This window comes from Pleuronectes platessa, chromosome 3 (genome assembly GCF_947347685.1).
Source record: "Pleuronectes platessa chromosome 3, fPlePla1.1, whole genome shotgun sequence".
NCBI lineage: Eukaryota > Metazoa > Chordata > Actinopteri > Pleuronectiformes > Pleuronectidae > Pleuronectes > Pleuronectes platessa.
The window spans coordinates 6,242,205-6,259,548 of NC_070628.1; the positions used below are offsets into that span (position 1 = coordinate 6,242,205).

Genomic DNA, 17,344 nt, shown 5'->3' on the forward strand with positions numbered 1-17,344 from the left:
AACATGTGAAACAGAACTGAGCATTTTTAACTCGGAATTTCAGTGGTTGGTTTTGTAACGAAGCAAAATCGAGAACAGAATGTGGAGCATGATGACATCACAAGGTGCCAAATAGACTCGGTTGTATCACATCACTCTCTCAGTCCTGATTTCACTGTCTGCAGTACTTGGATGACATCATTAAGCTCTTGTCCTGGTGTTATATTAAGCATTAGATTTGGCAAAGTGCAGTTTGGAGACCTTTAGGACACATTGGACGCTGGTTTGGTGCAAATGAAGCCTTCAGTCGTCTCTCGTCCTGCTTCTGTGTGAGTCATGATATTTTTTTGTGGAATCACACTGAAGATTCAGTCAAAACTTTGCTGCTCCAGGTTCATAAACGCTCTCGGACCAACGAACACTGTTTGTCCGTCCATTTAAAAAAGGTTTTGCAGATTAATTTAAAACCTGTGACATGAAACCTTGATCTTCGTTCAGTTACTGTACAATAACAAATATTCCTTTCAACTACATAAGAGAATGAAGGTCTCGCCTGCTTTCGATGTGAACAGCATAACATTTCTGTGTACATGCATCTGATGCAATACATGCAATACATACAACAAGTCCTATTTAAGCTCAGTTTTTTTGGTTTCCACTACTTCCTGAAGGGAAATATCTCTGTTCATTTTCATTTTCAACATCCCTGCAAACATATAGACAGACTTTGCATTAAAACCCATGTAAGAACTCAGCTCCACCTCCTGCAGAACACAGAAAACAGCAGTCGAGTTTGACAGTAAGGTTTATTGAATGAACAACCATGCAGACTGAATACGTCCACAATCACATCACAAACCCAGAACATCTCCATCAGGGCCGTTGTCGTCGCTCGAGGTTCGACTCCGTTTGAGATTCAGTTCACGAGCCGAGTTTTTCTTTCTTTCTTTCTTTCATTTCATTTTTTTTTTTCCCCCTCCGACAATTTGACCTCAACTTCCAAAAAATCACATCTTGAGACACGAGTAGAATGAAACGCAACAGAATATGGATGAGCTCAAACCGACGGACCCCCTCCTCCCGTCAGCGTCCTCGCAGCAGCAGCAGTTAATCTTCTTCTTCTCCGTGTTAAATACGTCTGTGACCTTTCGACTGGGGTTTGACAGCCGTGTGTTGTGTAAAGTTATTAGCTCAGAAAAAGCGTTCGTGGCCTAGAGGGCATTCAAACTCAAACACAGATCATTTTCCTCTTGATATGAACGGCCGTTGTGTGTGTGTGTGTGTGTGTGTGTGTATATGTGATGTACCTGTCACCAACCTCCCTCTCCGCTATATCTCTATATCTGAGCGAACAGGTGGATCTATCCGTCGCTCCGGATCACGTGGAACAGCGTGACGTTGTACAGGACCTGGTGTCCGTTGTTCCAGGTGTACAGCGCCCGCTCCCTGGGGTTGTAGTCCATCATGCTGATGTGGGAGTACAGGTTGTGGAAGGGGATGTCGGTGTACTCGTACGTGGAGGAGTTGGTGTGGTAGGCGAAGTGGACCTTGGCCCCGGCCAGGTGGGAGTTGGTGACGTACAGCGTGCCGCAGATCATGAAGGACTCCCCTGCACTGCGCTTGGGAAACCCCGTGTCCCAGCTGTGGAGCACGTCCAGCGAGCGGGGGTCCAGACGACTCACCTGGACACAGGGAATCAGTCACAGGCATCACAAGATGTGTGTTTTGGTGTTGAGCCACAATCTGTAACTAACCTATACCTTATCTTTAACCGATAACTTTGTCATGATTGTTTAAAAGAGAATCTCTTAGTCTAAAAAATCTGTTTTAGTGCGCGTGTTTAATTTGTGCAAAACACAAATGTCCTGTTTCCTACAACATCTTTGTTTGTTGCAGGTTTGTCGGCAGCGTCCTCTCCTGCAGTTGTTAATGACACTCGAACACAGAATCACTTCCTATTACATTGTGTGCGTTTTATTACGATAATAAATTACTATGACATTACTTTTTATTATTAAAACCTGTGCGTAAATATTTATAGATTTATGTCTTTCTCTCTCTTGCTCTCTCTCTCTCTTTTACACTCACCCGGCAAACACACACACACACAAACAAACACACACACAAACACGGTTGTATACAGCCTGCAGTAAGCATTGTGCTCATTATGTTCGATGACTATCATTACACTGTTATTCAATACAGAAACCTCTTTGTCAGCTTCTGGACGATAAAACAAATGTGCTGACAGCATAAACCTGCAAATTTAAAATACTCTGACAAAACATTTTCATGTTCTTTGGCTTTGATTTTGTTAAGTTTATCACCGGAGTTCAGGAAAACACACACACACACACCCACACACACCCACACAGTCAGTGGGCGGACTGTACCATTATGTTTCCAGCGTTGGGGATGGTGGTGTACACGGCCCACAGTCCCGTCTCGTCGGCCATGAGGTCGATGTCGGAGGAGCCTCCCCAGCTGTAGGGGAACGTGTTGTTGTACCCGGCTCCGCTCAGGCTGCGCTGGAGCAACACGCTGCGGGAGCGGAAGTGGTACTGGACCTGGAAAGAAGAGGCCATCACTCACCTGTGAAATCTCATTATAAAAACTGTTACCACCCCCCCCCTCCCTCTGCTCGGGTTGCAGCCGGTCTCTTACCAGGATGTTGCTCTGGTGCTTGTTGTAGTAGAGCGACCCGTTGTAGACCACGTGGCCGGTTCCTGCCCAGGGGTGCGGCAACAGATGCTGCACAAAGTTTTGGCCCTTGGTGAAATCCCCCATGGTCCGGTACTCCAACACACGCCTGCCCTTGTAGTAACCGTCCATCGACCAGACCTGGAGAGGGAGAGACATCTGTTCTTATCGCCATAATTCAACAGATCCCAACTGGTCACCTGCAGGAGCTTGATAACAACAAGGTGTTTGGTTTGCAGCTGCCACTCAACCCCCCCCACCCCCCCCCCCCCCCCCCCCCCGTTGGCCTCTGAACTCCTCAAGCCAAACAAATCGAGACAAATCAGCGACACGGGAACCAGAGATGTTTGAGTGACTCTTCTCTAAAACGACCCCTGAACAGAACTGTGGTGGATTAATCACAGCTCAGCCACGGTGACTAGCACAGCGGCAAGCTTTGGATTCTCAACACGCCTCAGGGCTGAGCACGGAGGCTGACGGACACTTGAGATTCAAGAAGATTATACAGATGTTCACATTTCCAAAAATCAAAAGCACATGCACACATCAATCATCTTTTGGAGGATGCTCATCCTTGAAGGGTCGCTGTGCGGCTTCTCCAACGATGTTTTCTGCATAACAACACTCTGACGCCTGGGAAATAGGATAATAATAATGGTAAGAGTAATAGTAGTAATAATAGTTCACTGTATTTTATTTACTTTAATAAAGGAAATGCAGCTCAAAGTGCTTTCATATAATATATAAGAAGAGAACAGATTTGAAGAAAGATAAGCACATGTCAAATGACATTTAAATGACATTTAAAATACAAAAAAAACAAAATCTAATGAAATTTAAGAAATACATAAAAATCTGAAAAGAAAGAAAACGTTCTCAGATGATCTTGAGGGAACATTGTTAACCAGAGACTGATGTTCTGCAGAGTTCTGAATGTGCTGGAGTCTGTTTTCAGCTTCGATCAGACCAACGCACAGCAAGACCTGTTAAATATTCTATCTCATGAATTGGTTATTAGGATTTTCGGCAGTATAATCCATAAAAAAAAAATGATTCCAGGAGAGAAAATGGACTGAGTTTGTGAACCACTTTCCTCGTCTTTACACAACGAATCAAATTAAACCACAAAAACTTCACAAATCAAAGTAAAATCATCCAGAGATCCGGCCACAGTAGATAATATAAGTATTTGTCTGTGTAAAGGAACCAAACAGCAGTCACATGGCGCCTCTCACATTTTCCGAGATAACAGAGTAACAGCTCTACTTCAACGTCTGATTCATCGACTGTTGAGGATGATAGGTTTTGTTCCTCAGCCTCAGCACCACATAGTGAACATACAAGCACTCACTGTACGGAGCCACTACTGAGAACGTCTAGTGCTAAATGGGCTTCAAACGACTACATGTGTGAGAACAGAGGCTTTTTTATTTCAACCTAAATACAACAGTTATCTCTTGCTGCGATAATCCATAACACGATGACGTCAGACGAGTCTTTGTCCTGTGAGTTGGAGCTTGTTAAGACGTGAGATATCATCATGTCATATATAGCAGAAGATTTATGTCCACCTTCCCCCATCTCCTTTATCATGGGGAAAATGTGAAGCAACAAACCAGGTAATGGGAGAGTAATGAGAAAAAGGTGTAAATATAGGGCAGGAGAAAAGGGGGTGGGGGGGGGGGCGGGGGGGGAGAGAGAAAAACCATCAGAGATCTCGGATAAAACAAATGGACAGAGGCCAGGAAGGGGTGGGGGGGGGTGGAGAAGATGGAAGAGAAAAATTGAGTGTCGACAGCGTGGAGGATTAATTAGGGACGGGAGGTGGAAGAGATGAAAAAGGAGGGGGGGAGAGAGAGAGAGAGAGAGAGAGAGAGAGAGAGAGAGAGAGAGAGAGAGAGAGAGAGAGAGAGAGAAGGAGAAGGAGAAGGAGAGAGAGAGAGAGAGAGAGAGAGAGAGAGAGAGGAGAGAGAGAGAGAGAGAGAGTTGTTGGTGAGGAAGATGCTCATTATTCCCTCTGCAAACAGAGCGCAGCACAGAGGGCAGAGGAGCTCGAGCAGATGAAAAGATCTTTTCCTCCACGTGTCAAAGGAAAGAACATTTCTCCAGCAGAGGCAACGGATTCTTTTAAAAATTACAGTTAATTTCCAGCCGCAATATTTAAAAAAAAATGTAATCACACTGAATTACAGACTTTCAGACAAAGCCCCTCTGATTGCAGTGATTCTGGTGATTTGCAGAGACACCAACGCTCTTCTCTTTCATTTCTCCTCCTTCTCCTCCTCCTCCTCTCTTCCTGCTTCGCCAGCTCATCTGATGAGAAGCTCTCCGATGTAAACCTCTTTAAAAACAGAGTTTCAAAGCAACACACGTCCTTGTTTTTCTGGCAGATGTGATCTTATCTCATCTGAATGCACCATTTGCTCAAGATAAATAAGCTCCAGATGCTGATTTCAGAAAAAAAAAAAAGTAACGAGGGAGTTTTCTTTTTTTTTCTCAGTTGTTTCTTGAACTCGCTGCAGAGATTTCTTCTGGCCTGCTCCCAAAAAGAGGGATTCAAAACGTTATGTATGTATTTATGCTTTTGACTGAATACAAAGATGGACGCCATCTTGTGCAGAAGACGTTATTTGGAGTCTGGGTCTGTGAAGTCGTGATCGTGGAGCCGCACTATCCGATACACACTCGCCATCAATTGTGAATCAGTTTCACCCTGTTTTTATAACAATCAATAAACTAATTAAAACCAAACCTAACTTAACGTGAACATACATCAGTGTGATAAGAACGTGTCCATTCACAAACATGGAGGAGGCAGGTTTATGACCTATACTGCAGCCTGCCACCAGGAGGCGATTGAGATGCATTGGCCTCATGTCGCTGTTATGTCGTCCGTCTTTAGACCGCTATTTATCCGACCTAGATTTTTGTGTCTTTGTGTTGTGTGCCTAAATGTTCTTATATCGCTTTACTTTGATCAATGTTATTACCTCTGTTGTTGTAACCCCTGTTTGTTTGTTTGTTTGTTTGTTTGACTGTGAACACAATTAAAACAAAATTGCGGCAACACAATAGCAACATCCTCTGACAACACAATTCCTCTGCTTATCAAAACGCACAAGCAGAGAGAGAGAGAGACACACAGAAAACCACTTGACTTGTCTGAACTCAAACTGCTTCAGCCTCATCTCCGGCTGGACTTTGGAGGCATTTCCACACAGAGAGAAGAATTAAGTTCCTTATTTCTCAGTCCCAGTAAGAAGCCATCACGTCCCCAGCCTGTGTGGAGCAGAGGGATGATTACAGTGACCAATAAGGCATTAAAAATTCAAAACCCGTCTTTAATGTCTACCGCAGCCCTGTCTCGACTCGGCTCTTTTTCGGTTGTTTTTTCCTTTTTCATCTCCTCCCTTGCTTCTCTCATCTCCTCCCTTGCTTCTCTCATCTCCTCCCTTGCTTCTCTCATCTCCTCCCTTGCTTCTCTCATCTCCTCCCTTGCTTGTCCGTTCCCACTGTTGTGCTTTTGATCAACCCGCTCCCTCTTCCTCCTCGGCTCTTCCTCTTTTCTTCCGCCCCCTCTTTTGGCTGAAACGTCTTCTTGTCCCTGCATCACACCTCTGCACCGACCGTCCTCTCTTCATTTTCTCTGTCTCTCGCCCCCCCTTCTCTCTCTCTCTCTCTCTCTCTCTCTCTCTGTCTCTCCCTCTCGCACCATCACCAGAGACATCTTGACAGATCAGGGGATATCCACGCCTCGGCAGCTGTTCTCAAACACAGCGACAGGTGTGTGCAGGCGTTTGTGTGTGTGTGTGTGTGTTTTGAGTGTGTTAAGTGTAACGTCTCACACTCACCGGGGAGCTACTAAAGAATTCATAAATGCCAAACTGGGACCCTATATGCAGCCACTGTAGTTATGGATACTGAGGGACGTATGAGAGTGACTTTTCTCATCTTGACTCGTGTGTGTGTGTGTGTGTGTGTGTGTGTGTGTGTCTGTGACTTTAACCGACTTTATTTGACTTCAAAATGAGAAATAAAAAAACCTATAATTATATTTTCCACTTGGTCGGTGATATTTCTGATACTCAATATCAGCAACCTTTACAATAACGACCTTATGAAATATCAAAGGTCGTGCAGGTCACCTCCCGTCACGTACGTGCTGCCAGTTCACTATTTACATTATGAGAGAGTTCACAGAAAAACTATTGTGTACTCTGGTGAAGTAGCAGCAGCAGCACGATTTATCAAAATACTAATAAAACCAATTTGATCAGGAAAATGCACACTTGAACATATATCCTCATAAAATGCTATGGCCATATTTCTCTCATCACCAGGGGGAGAGGGAGCTGTCATGTCTCTGAGAACGATATCTAGTTCACCTTCATAACGTTTCAAATAACAGTTAATTCAAAACTTTAGTCTTGATGATGTTTTCCTACACTTGACATCTATTGCACTTCTGTCCGTCCTGGGAGAGGGATCCCTCACATGTGGCTCTCTCTGAGGTTTCTACGTATTTGTACCTGTTAAAAGGGTTTTTAGTAGTTTTTACTTACTCTTGTTGAGGGTTAATGACAGAGGATGGCTCACAATGTTAAAGCCCTATGAGACCAACTGTGATTTGTGAATGTGGGCTATACAAATAAAATTTGATCGATTGATTGATTGATTCATATCTGCATTTGTATCATTAGGTTAAAACTTGCCACTATAATACACGTTTGAAACGTTTTTAAAAAATCAGCTCTGCAAATGTTTTCTGTTGCAGGAAACTCATGCAAAATATTTGTTGAGCCTCGAGGACCTCCAGTGCGTTTTGGTTAGAGACACAAAATGTAAATATAACTGTTTGTTTACAAGAATAGTCCACAGAGTTCCTTTTAGCTATTAAAAAAAAAAAGTTTCTATAATAAATCACATATTTTTTCATATTTTCACTGGATTCTTCATGATATAAATCCAGTCAGAAGAAACTGTGGATTTGTAGGAGCTGGTCTTTGCCTTGCTGGTTCAGGAGCATCTTGTCAACACCATTAAAACCCAGGGACAGAAACACAGGTTCGTAAACAGACTCTGGGCCCTGGAATCCGGCCCCTTTCATAACCCAGTAGCAGGTAACCAATCAAACTGGTTCCCAGCAAACAAGACGATATCTGGGATGCTGCTGCTCCGTCTCATCGCCGGGGAGAAGCTCTAATAGGGAACAGCCAAGGGTCACCATGGCGATATAAATCACACCTGGCAACTGGGAGACAGTCGCCTTGACAACTAGCTTAATATGCTCTCCCTGAATGGAGTGGGTGTGTGTGTGTGTGTGTGTGTGTGTGTGTTTGTGAGAAGAAGTTTTTATCTAAAACGAGACATAAGTCAAGCTGAAAATAAGACAGTAAGGGACAGAGAGAATACACCAAGGATACAATATTGTGTTCCATGTTTGCATCACATGCTTTACTTGTCGTGCACACACACACACACACAGACACACACACACACAGCACACACACGGACAAACACACACACAGCAGACACACTGTACACCCACCCTGCTGTCGGAGCTGGGAATCATGGCGTCAGTCATCCAGGAGCCGAAGCGGGAGCCCGAGGCTCTCACGGTGATCGGGCCGTTAACCGCAGTGAGGCGACCACAACCTGTGGACAGATGATGAATGAATTGTAATAAATCTGCAAACGAGGATCTGAGAAAACGAACGTGACTCGTGCACAACACACGAACTGGGAAGATGAAGAGTGCATTGTTCCTGGTTTCTGGCGTGGTGTCACTGGTGTTGTCCTTCAAGGTCGCCTGTCTCCTTTCTCCTTCATGAGGTCTCTATCCTAAACATACTGGTTCCACTTGTTCCACTAGTAACAACCTTTCTAAACACAGACAGAGAATCTGAGCTGTCAAACCTTGACCCGCGTTTAACTCCACTAATTGCGACTGTGACCTTTAAAGTAAAACGCAACCAGGAATCTGTCTTTTGTTTGAAAAACACTCAGCCTGAGAATTTTAATAGAGGGCGGATTCACAGCGGTTATAATGGAATTCAATAGTTGCAAAAACAGAATCAAGGCAATTACAAAAACATCAGATTAAACACCTCTGCAGCATAATTTACTTCACTGCTGTTTATTCAACTCAATGTCTCAACTATTCATTTTTCACCAAACTACACCTGAAGAACACAACCTCTCTCTCAGTCCTTGTGATCCTGTCAAACGCCTTTTAGAAAACCTGCCAATTATTCTTATGTTCTGGTTGAATTTTTTGAGTTTTCACTTGACAAGGTTCATGAGCTCCTGTGTTCTGTCAACTGCTGCAGCTCCTCTTTTCAGCCTCTGTCTGAAACGCTTGTTTTTAGCTCCTGTCCAACTGCAGCCTACAATAAATTATACTAACATAGCAAGAAAGAGAATAACTGTCATTTCCCCAAATGTCGGATAATCGCTTTAATCATAAACGTAACTCAACTCTTGGTTAAATCGGTTAAAAACCTTGTCACCTCTACATTATTTGGCGTGGAGCCCTGGTGCTCTCATAACTGGAGGGAACACGGCAACATATAAGTTTTACAGTTTCATAAAGATGAGGGAATAGTCGTTAAAGCTGAGGCGGAGACATCCTGACTTCTGATCTTCGGTATCTCCACTTCTCATGATTCAATCTGATAGCATCTTCTGTGAGATCCTCTCTGACTGATTATTATAGTTGAGTTCTGTAGCGTATGTTTTTCATGTTAGGAATTGTCCATCCAAGATAACACTGGTGATACAATCAGGTGTTTTCGGAGATGTTTAAAAAAAGAAAAAGCTCCTTCAGAGCCACAGAGGACACGATGAATCTACTAGTGACATATAAACTCAACCTAATGGTAACAATCCATAGACTGTAAACAATGATGGACGACATTAGAGCTCCTTTATAGTGAAGCCAAATCCTCTTGATCGCTCCCTGGTGGTTGGCTGCAGTATAAACCACCCCTCCACCAGGTTAACAGATGGGAGATGGATTAAACTTGTTCTAGGTAGATCTTATCACACAGATATTCATGTTCCTGACAACTGACACTCACTTGTCATTGGTCAATCATGTGTGTCGTCATTCTTGTACAATGGGAGGCAGTGGAGACCTGCCATCTACTTTTATATAGAGTCTACGGTACCGTGTATAACCACACTGCAGTTAGTCGGTGAGTTTGACTTCCCCCTCGGTACGTACCCAGTTTGTTCATGCAGCTGTGTAGCCTGGTTTCCAGCAGTAAGACCCTCTGCTGAAGCTCCTCGTAGTCGTACGCTCCGATCTCCTCCTGGATGGCCGTCAGGATGATGGACAGGTTGAAGAGCTCCATCCGCAGGGTGGCCAGCGTCTGCAGGTCCAATCTGTACTGCTCCACCACGGACAGCAGGGGCAGTAGCTGGGACATCTGGCCCTTCAACTCCTGCGGGTGCACGAAAGGCAGGAGGAAGAATTAAGTTGGAGGGGGAAATGGGGCACACGGTATTGTCTCTTTAGGGCGAGGGAACTCGGAGTCGAGCCAACTGAGGTGGTTTTATACGTCTGCTGAGGACGTTCCTCTGAGTCCAACTACTCCCCTGTCCAGGTCTGGGCTTGTCTAACAGGGAGGACAACCCCAGAATAGACTCAGGGAGGTTTTCTTTCACCTAATTGTGCTTCTCCCCATCCTCCCTCCTCCAGGCTGCTGCTGGTGACCTGGAAATTGGCCGAGCGAGAACAAAGGAGACTTCCACCGGAGCTGAGAGCGAGGAACCACAGGTGTTCAGTCTATAAAGATGTTTTTCCTGAGGAGCAACACCCCCTGCAGCGTGAATGTGTGTCCAAATGTGAATATTCATTTCTGTGCATGACTGCAATACTAACAAATGGAAACGAAATCACAAAAGCAGATCCAAAGATATTCATTACCCATAAAATAAAAATGATAGGATGCATAATGAGATGATCTTTTTGATAAATGAATCGTAAAATATAATCTATTGAAACTTTGTCTATTTGCTGTGTTTTTCCATCCTTTCCTCTTTTCTTATTTTCCCCCTGCTCCTCACGTGTCTTGGCTCAGTGAGTCACAGCCATTGTTGTCCTGTAATAAGCTTCAGTCTGAGACGCATCCGAGCTACCGCAAATTGTGCCGCGCTAATGTTACTTCTTTCAATCCTGTTCCATCGTGGGCTCAGGATAAAATGGATCCATAATAGAAGCAGTCATCAGGTGTCTGGGTTTTTCTTTTCTTTTCATTCACACCAGCAAATTCGATTAATAAAATCAATTTTCATGGTCAAAATCCACACTGGGACAAAAATACAAAAGAGAGTTAATATCATTTCTGCAGAGTGCTGCCTCCGGTCTGAGGTCACCTCCGCACATGGCTGCTGGTGAATCAGTTAATGTGAAGCCACCAGTACCTTCACCCATCTGTTGTCCAGTGGGAAAGATTGAGGTGAAATGGATCTATTGGCAGAAATAGAATGTAGAATAATCCCAGTGATGTTTTCACTTGTGTGTATTAATCCTCTAAATTGCACGAATTGTTCTTTTGTTGTTCACTAGAATGGGATCTTTATATTTAAATCCTTTATATCTACATCAGGAGCGGGTCCTCTCTACGGAGGCAGCCATGTTTTTTAAGGATACCACAGATTCTCTATCATGTTTGGAAGGGGAAGGTGAGGTCAGGGGTGTTCAGCTGCAATGTGCAACTTCACCACTAGATGTCACTAAACTCTACACACTGAACCTTTTAAAATGACATGTCCCCAACAAAACTAATTATCTATTCTGGATTTTAATTCATTTTAAACATTTTGGATGATGTAAGTACACAAGTCAACAACATAAATAACAGAGGTGTCGTTGTTTTTAGACATGTTATTGAAGAATTGTTAAATTATTGACATTTTCACTGATTTCCAAACAAATAATCAATTGATCTTGACAAATGTAATTAGGAAAAATTTGGTGGAGGTTTGTTTTCATTGCTGCTGGTTGGTTGTCAGTCAGCAGGATTACTCTGTATAAACTATACTGAACCATTTCCCATGCTGCTTGATGGTGGAATGACAATGACCAAAGACTTTCACACTTCTTTTAAGTTTGCGGGAACACACACTCTCCCACTGGCCTTTTAGTTAGTGAAAAGTTGAAAGGACTCAGTCGAGGAACTGAAGAACTGTAGCTCAGTGAAGGAGACACGGTGAGAACACGTGTGAATCTCTCCCTCGAGTTTGAGTTTCACTTTGAAAACTGAGTAAAAGGAACAGAGTAATTGGTTTGCCTGTGAAAACCTCACTTTCCTTTTTCAGGGACTCCTCAGTTACATGCAACCATCACTCCTTCTTCCCCCCACTAAAATTTTTTCAACAGCTTCAACATTTGAGATGCTTTGTGTCCTGAGCAATCGCCGTCTCCATCCTCGCCTCCTCTCGTCTAAGGAGCCGAGACATGAGGGACAGGAGTGAGTGAGGGAAGCAACGAGCCGCGTTGGACAAACGGGAAAAAAGCTGCAGGGACTGAATATCCCATCTGGCCTGGGAACAGCTCCCCGTCCCCCAGGAGGAGACGTGGCTGCAGGAGAGTGTGACTGTGACTGTTCTGCACTCAGATCAGCAGCACAACATGCAAACTGGGATCATTGTGAGGATTTAAAGCTTCTTCTCTAACTCTCCAACTGGAGATACTGAGCCGGCATCGATGGAGACAGCAGGACGTTTGCTGCAATCAGCAGGAAGGAAGATCGATATTCGGCGTATGAAGGCTTTTCTTTATATTTCCTCCTTTCTGTTTCAATCTCGACGATTTTTTTCAAATCCCTGCGAAAAAAACGATCGCTGAGAGGAGAGAGATTTTTAAAAAGTGTCACAAGCGAAGACAGTAAAAAGGTTTTCATCTCCTCGGAGCATCTCCCCCCCCCCCCCCCCGCGCTAACAGAACGACGAGGCTGTGCAGTCATCACACACGCTGCGTGTCTAATCCCTCTCCTAGTATCACCACAGATCAGAAACACTTTCCCCCAACATCACTTCAAAACATATTTCTAGAGCCGCGGCACCGACGTGAGAGCAAAGTGTCAAAAGCAGCGAGAGCTCGGCTGGATGTCAACATCCGTCCACCTCGTTCCCTCGTTCCTATTTGCATATAATTGGAGGTTCATTAAATATGTAAAGTGATTAAAATCGATGTTGACAAAATGATGAGAAAGTCACGGCCTGTTTCAGAGTAAACACTTCACCTGGTAAATCCCTCCCCTGCCATGTCCCCTCTTTCATCTTCCCCTGTCTAATCTCTCCCCCTCCAGTTTCACTCGTTTATCTCCCCCCCCCCAGCCTCTGTCTGACCTTTACCTTCCCTCTTACTTCACTTTGCTCATTTCCCTCATCCCTCGCTCCCCACAGGCGAAAATGGCAATGTGCAATAACACATCTTTTCCTCTCTTCTTCCCCCCCCCCGCACCATCCCTTTTCTTCTCCTTCATCTATCTCAAACCCTTGATTAGTCCATCTATCAAACCCTCTTAATCTCTCTGTCCGACATCCCCCTCTCCGTCTGCCTTGCTCCCTTCCTTCCTCGGGATGAAAACACTGTTTAGTTATTGATAAACCTACAGTAGCTGCACATAAATATTCACCAGTTCCGCCTCTTCTGTGCAAAGGAAAAAGCTTGTGACTGTGATAAACCCCCAAGGAGCAAGATGCAAACACACACACACACACACAGACACACACACACACACACAACCAGAGCTAACTGTATAAAAACTTAAAACCAGACCCCAGAGCCCAATGATGTTGGGAAGAAGATGCTCGGCACAAGATGAAAGGTTGAATGGAATTAAAATCAGTGATGCTCTTCATTTAGGGAAGTTGTGCCTTGTGTGTGTGTGTCTTTGTGCGTGTGTGTGTCTGTGTGTGTGTGTGTGTGTGTGTAAGCATGTTGCTCGTTGCATGTGTCTGTGTTTAGCCTCCTCCCATGGAGACTCTCGTAGGTTCATGCAGCATCTCCTGTGAGCCTCTAGTCGGAGTTTCAAGTCAATCTGTCCCATGTTTGCTGTTTGGTATTTTAAAGTAATAAACTGTTATTATTAACTGTCTAGCAGAGAGAGCGAGAAGAGTCTGCACATTAGATCTGTAGCGAAAGTCTGCTGCGAGACAAATAGTGAAGATTGAAAGGGGGGGGGGGTTGCTGCTCCTTGCCAAGAACTCGTCTGGCACAAACAACCACCAGCCGACATTGAATTATAGTTATGCTCCAGTTTCTTTCTTGGGGTTTAAACAAGCAAAGGAGAAAATATATTAATCTCTGAGCTCCGGGGGTGTTTACAGGTGGATTTAAAAATAATGTGTCTTCATATTGACTCTACTTCTCATTGCACTATACTCTGCCTGTTATTTTCTGTGTTTTTATTACCAGCAGATTTTGAGGCAGAGGCTAACACATCCTAACAGAGCTGCAGAATTGACTTGTAAGGGACAATGAATGGAGTGGGTGCATCCTGTCTCCTCCACGTTGATGGACGGGACATAGAGCAAACTTGAAAAGTCAAATCAAATCTCTCAAAGATGGGTTCTGTTATTTTGGCTAGTTCTTATCATCACTTATCATGTTTGTAACATTTAGTGACCTGTCAGGTAAATGCTCAGCCGACCTTTAGGTGAACGAGGCATCGACTCACGTCCGCGAGCGAGTCTGTCTGCCTTGTGTCCCAGTGAAGGAAGTAAGGAGGGGAATTTGGTCATTAGGTGCTTTCAAAATGTTGTTGTGTTCTCATTAGCAGCCATTCTGTCATGTTTTACGTCACAGCTCGGGGACAGGCAGGACCCAAAGGACTAAGGTGTCCTTTAATAAGGTAAAAATAACCCCACAGAAGAACTAGATACAGAAGCAAAGCCCGGTCCAGGAAACTAGGTTCAAAGAAACAAAAACAGTGATAAACATGAGAAACACTGGGAACCGGATGACACTGGAAACCGACCAAGACAAAGTGAAGCACACGGGAGGCAGGGCGATGGAGCACAGGTGGAACACGTGAGGAAAAGATGCTGACAATCACAGGGGCAGGAAACAGGTCAAAGACAGGAAGTTAGGATAGAGACACGAGGAAAGTAAAACAGGAAATGGAGAACACAGTGAAATAATAAGCAAACACAAGGAAAACCTAAAGGTAAATGTCCATAAACCAAGAAGTCCATAAACATAAAGGATCAAAAACGTCTTTCAAGGGTTCATACCGGAAGCTGGGGCAGAATTAGGACATCTATTTTTGCATGATAAGAAGATTTGGTCTATTGCAAATCAAAAGACAAACCTCCAGGTTACACTTTGCTAAATTTAGGTCCTAATGACAGGTTCCATTAAACCACAATATCCAAGAGGGTGTTGCAGCCGATTCTTTGCCCAAATCCCAGATCTGTGTTTACAGGGAAAGCTGCATTCAGTGGGTCTCACAACCTTTTAGTTCAGTATCATTAGTCCTCAGCTGCAGGTAGCAAACATTAAACAAGCAGTTTCACAGCTAATTGAACCGTTAAGATCATTCACTCCTCAGATCCGCTCCCTCTGAATTCTCTGTAACTCTTCAAATAATCTTTGGCTTCTCTGCTGATCTGTGATTGGTGCAGACGCCTGCTGCCAGCGGCGTCATGGCAGAAAGCGCCGGGACTGATGAGATTAGAACTCCTAATTTTAGGAAGTGAGATCCGTTTAGAATTCAGAACTTGCGGCGAGGTAATCTGACTTCCTCTCCTGCAAATCTAAAGCAACTAATGCAGGATGGAGATAAACTCCCTTTGATTTTGTGCATCAATGAAATAAATTTCCGACTCATCCAGACGTTGGGTCTATTTTTAGCTCGTGTGTGGAGATGCTGCCACTTTCTACACGAGCCTCCTGCAGAGACACATTTCGTCCCCTCCATGAAAGACGCCTGCATGTCTTTGAGCAGACAGGAAGCTTCAGCTTGGCATGCGTGAAATCAATGTTTTCACACCAAAGGTTACGTGTTCCCTACAGCGACTGTCTTAGCCTGTGTGCGTCTGAGTGTGTGTGTGTGTGTGTGTGTGTGTGTGTGTGTGTGTGTGTGTGTGTGTGTGTGTGTGTGTACCTGCAAGCCCTTTGTCGTCAGAGAGCGGGGGTTGGCCACATACGTGTGTAAACGTCCATCCACTCCTCTAAGGAGCGGCTCGGAGTCTCGGACGTACTGCAGGTCTCTGGACGTCCGCAGGTCGACCACCTCCATGGACTGACTCACATTCTGAACCTGACACACACACACACACACAGACACACACACAGTTGATATTATGAGTGGTTATTGCGTCCCAAGTTGCCTGAAATGCTGATGATTTGGTTTGGGCTGTTTTCTGACTGAGGGCCACCTGTTGATTGTCGAGCAGTGTGTCTCAGTGATGACATGATTGAATACTTAAAGGATTTGTGCATTAAATGAACACACACAAGTGATTTTAGATGGTTACTTGCATTTCAGGTTTATTTCATGTGACAAGGAGATTTTCCCTCTGTGAGATTTCTGCTTCCATTCCATCACAACTCCAATTGAACTGGGATTTAAAATTCAGATTTGGTCCCGAAATCCTTTTGCACACTGACTCACAATAGAGATGAATGGAGCCTATTCTATTCCAACGTCTCACCTCGAGCATCAGTCGAAGCTCTGGTGAAGCAGTTCATAGGTTTTATTTTCTGTTTGTGTAAAAACCACTTAACCACTCAAAAGCCCCCAACAGCCAAACGGATTAAACTCCCACTTGTGGCTGATTGTTGCAGTGCGAAAGTTACACAGTGTTACTTTCAATCGCAGAACACACGGGGATTGATAAATCTTTTTGAAGGTGCATGACCTGAATGAGTCAGATTTCTGTCTCACCTTGACAGCGTTGATTTAATTTCAGGTCTAATGACACAGGGATCTTGTAAATCAACAAGATGAAGTGTCTGCAGCTCAGAACATGCTCAGAAAGGGAAACGATAGCTGCCTTCATAATGTTTAACTGAGGTTTTAAAGTGCATTATCTTCATTTGGGTTATTGGTTCGAATCCCTGCTTGGTTGAGGCCTGTCTGTGTGGAGTTTGCATGTTCTCTATGTATAGAGAGTGTGAAGGGTTGTTTGTCTTTGTATGAATTTGTCTGTGTGTTGCATGGAGGAACGTCCCGCTGCCTTGTGCATGTGGGAAAATCAAACCGTCCCAGTTCTCCAGACTTTATCCGCAGGTCATTAAAGTATATTATCATATATTTATCTTTTAGGTAGAGAATTGGACAAACCACCCAAAAAGAGATCTGATGAGGGAGCTAAAGGAAATTTGAAGGCTTCACGAGAGCTTTTTAAAACTCACGTTCCATGGAGCTCGAATATCTGGAGCAGATTGCACAGACAACACTCAATATTTGTATTTTGTGATGAAAATAAAATGAAAACTTTATAAGAAAAGAGGAAAAGCCACAGGCAGCGGAAATTGGATCCAAATTTAAAAAGCCTGCGGATTATCCAAGATAACGGAAAAGTAATTCTGGGAAGAAACACGGCTACTAAATGTTTTTGTTGGCGAATCCTTAAAAGAGAGATTGGACAGGCATGTCAGAGGAGATGATTAATAGAATCCAAAATGAGAGAAACATTTGAAAGTGAA

The 17,344-nt window shown here is 44.0% G+C and overlaps 2 protein-coding genes across 2 annotated transcripts in view; both read right to left on the reverse strand.

Annotated features, from left to right (window-relative positions):
* Window positions 1-1,340: 1,340 nt before the first annotated feature.
* Window positions 1,341-17,344, reverse strand: part of LOC128437447 (noelin-2-like) — a 22,529-nt gene continuing 6,525 nt past the window's right edge. The window contains exons 2-7 of the mRNA XM_053419602.1: window positions 15,798-15,953; window positions 9,905-10,124; window positions 8,228-8,334; window positions 2,644-2,820; window positions 2,373-2,546; window positions 1,341-1,661 (exon numbers count right to left, since the gene is read on the reverse strand). Coding sequence (XP_053275577.1) covers window positions 1,341-1,661; window positions 2,373-2,546; window positions 2,644-2,820; window positions 8,228-8,334; window positions 9,905-10,124; window positions 15,798-15,932 — 1,134 coding nt within the window. The 5' untranslated portion in view covers window positions 15,933-15,953. The remainder of the gene's footprint in view (window positions 1,662-2,372; window positions 2,547-2,643; window positions 2,821-8,227; window positions 8,335-9,904; window positions 10,125-15,797; window positions 15,954-17,344) is intronic.
* The window catches only part of LOC128429540 (collagen alpha-1(XI) chain), a 29,590-nt gene continuing 29,292 nt past the window's right edge, over window positions 17,047-17,344 (reverse strand). The window contains exon 55 of the mRNA XM_053415520.1: window positions 17,047-17,070. Coding sequence (XP_053271495.1) covers window positions 17,047-17,070 — 24 coding nt within the window. The remainder of the gene's footprint in view (window positions 17,071-17,344) is intronic.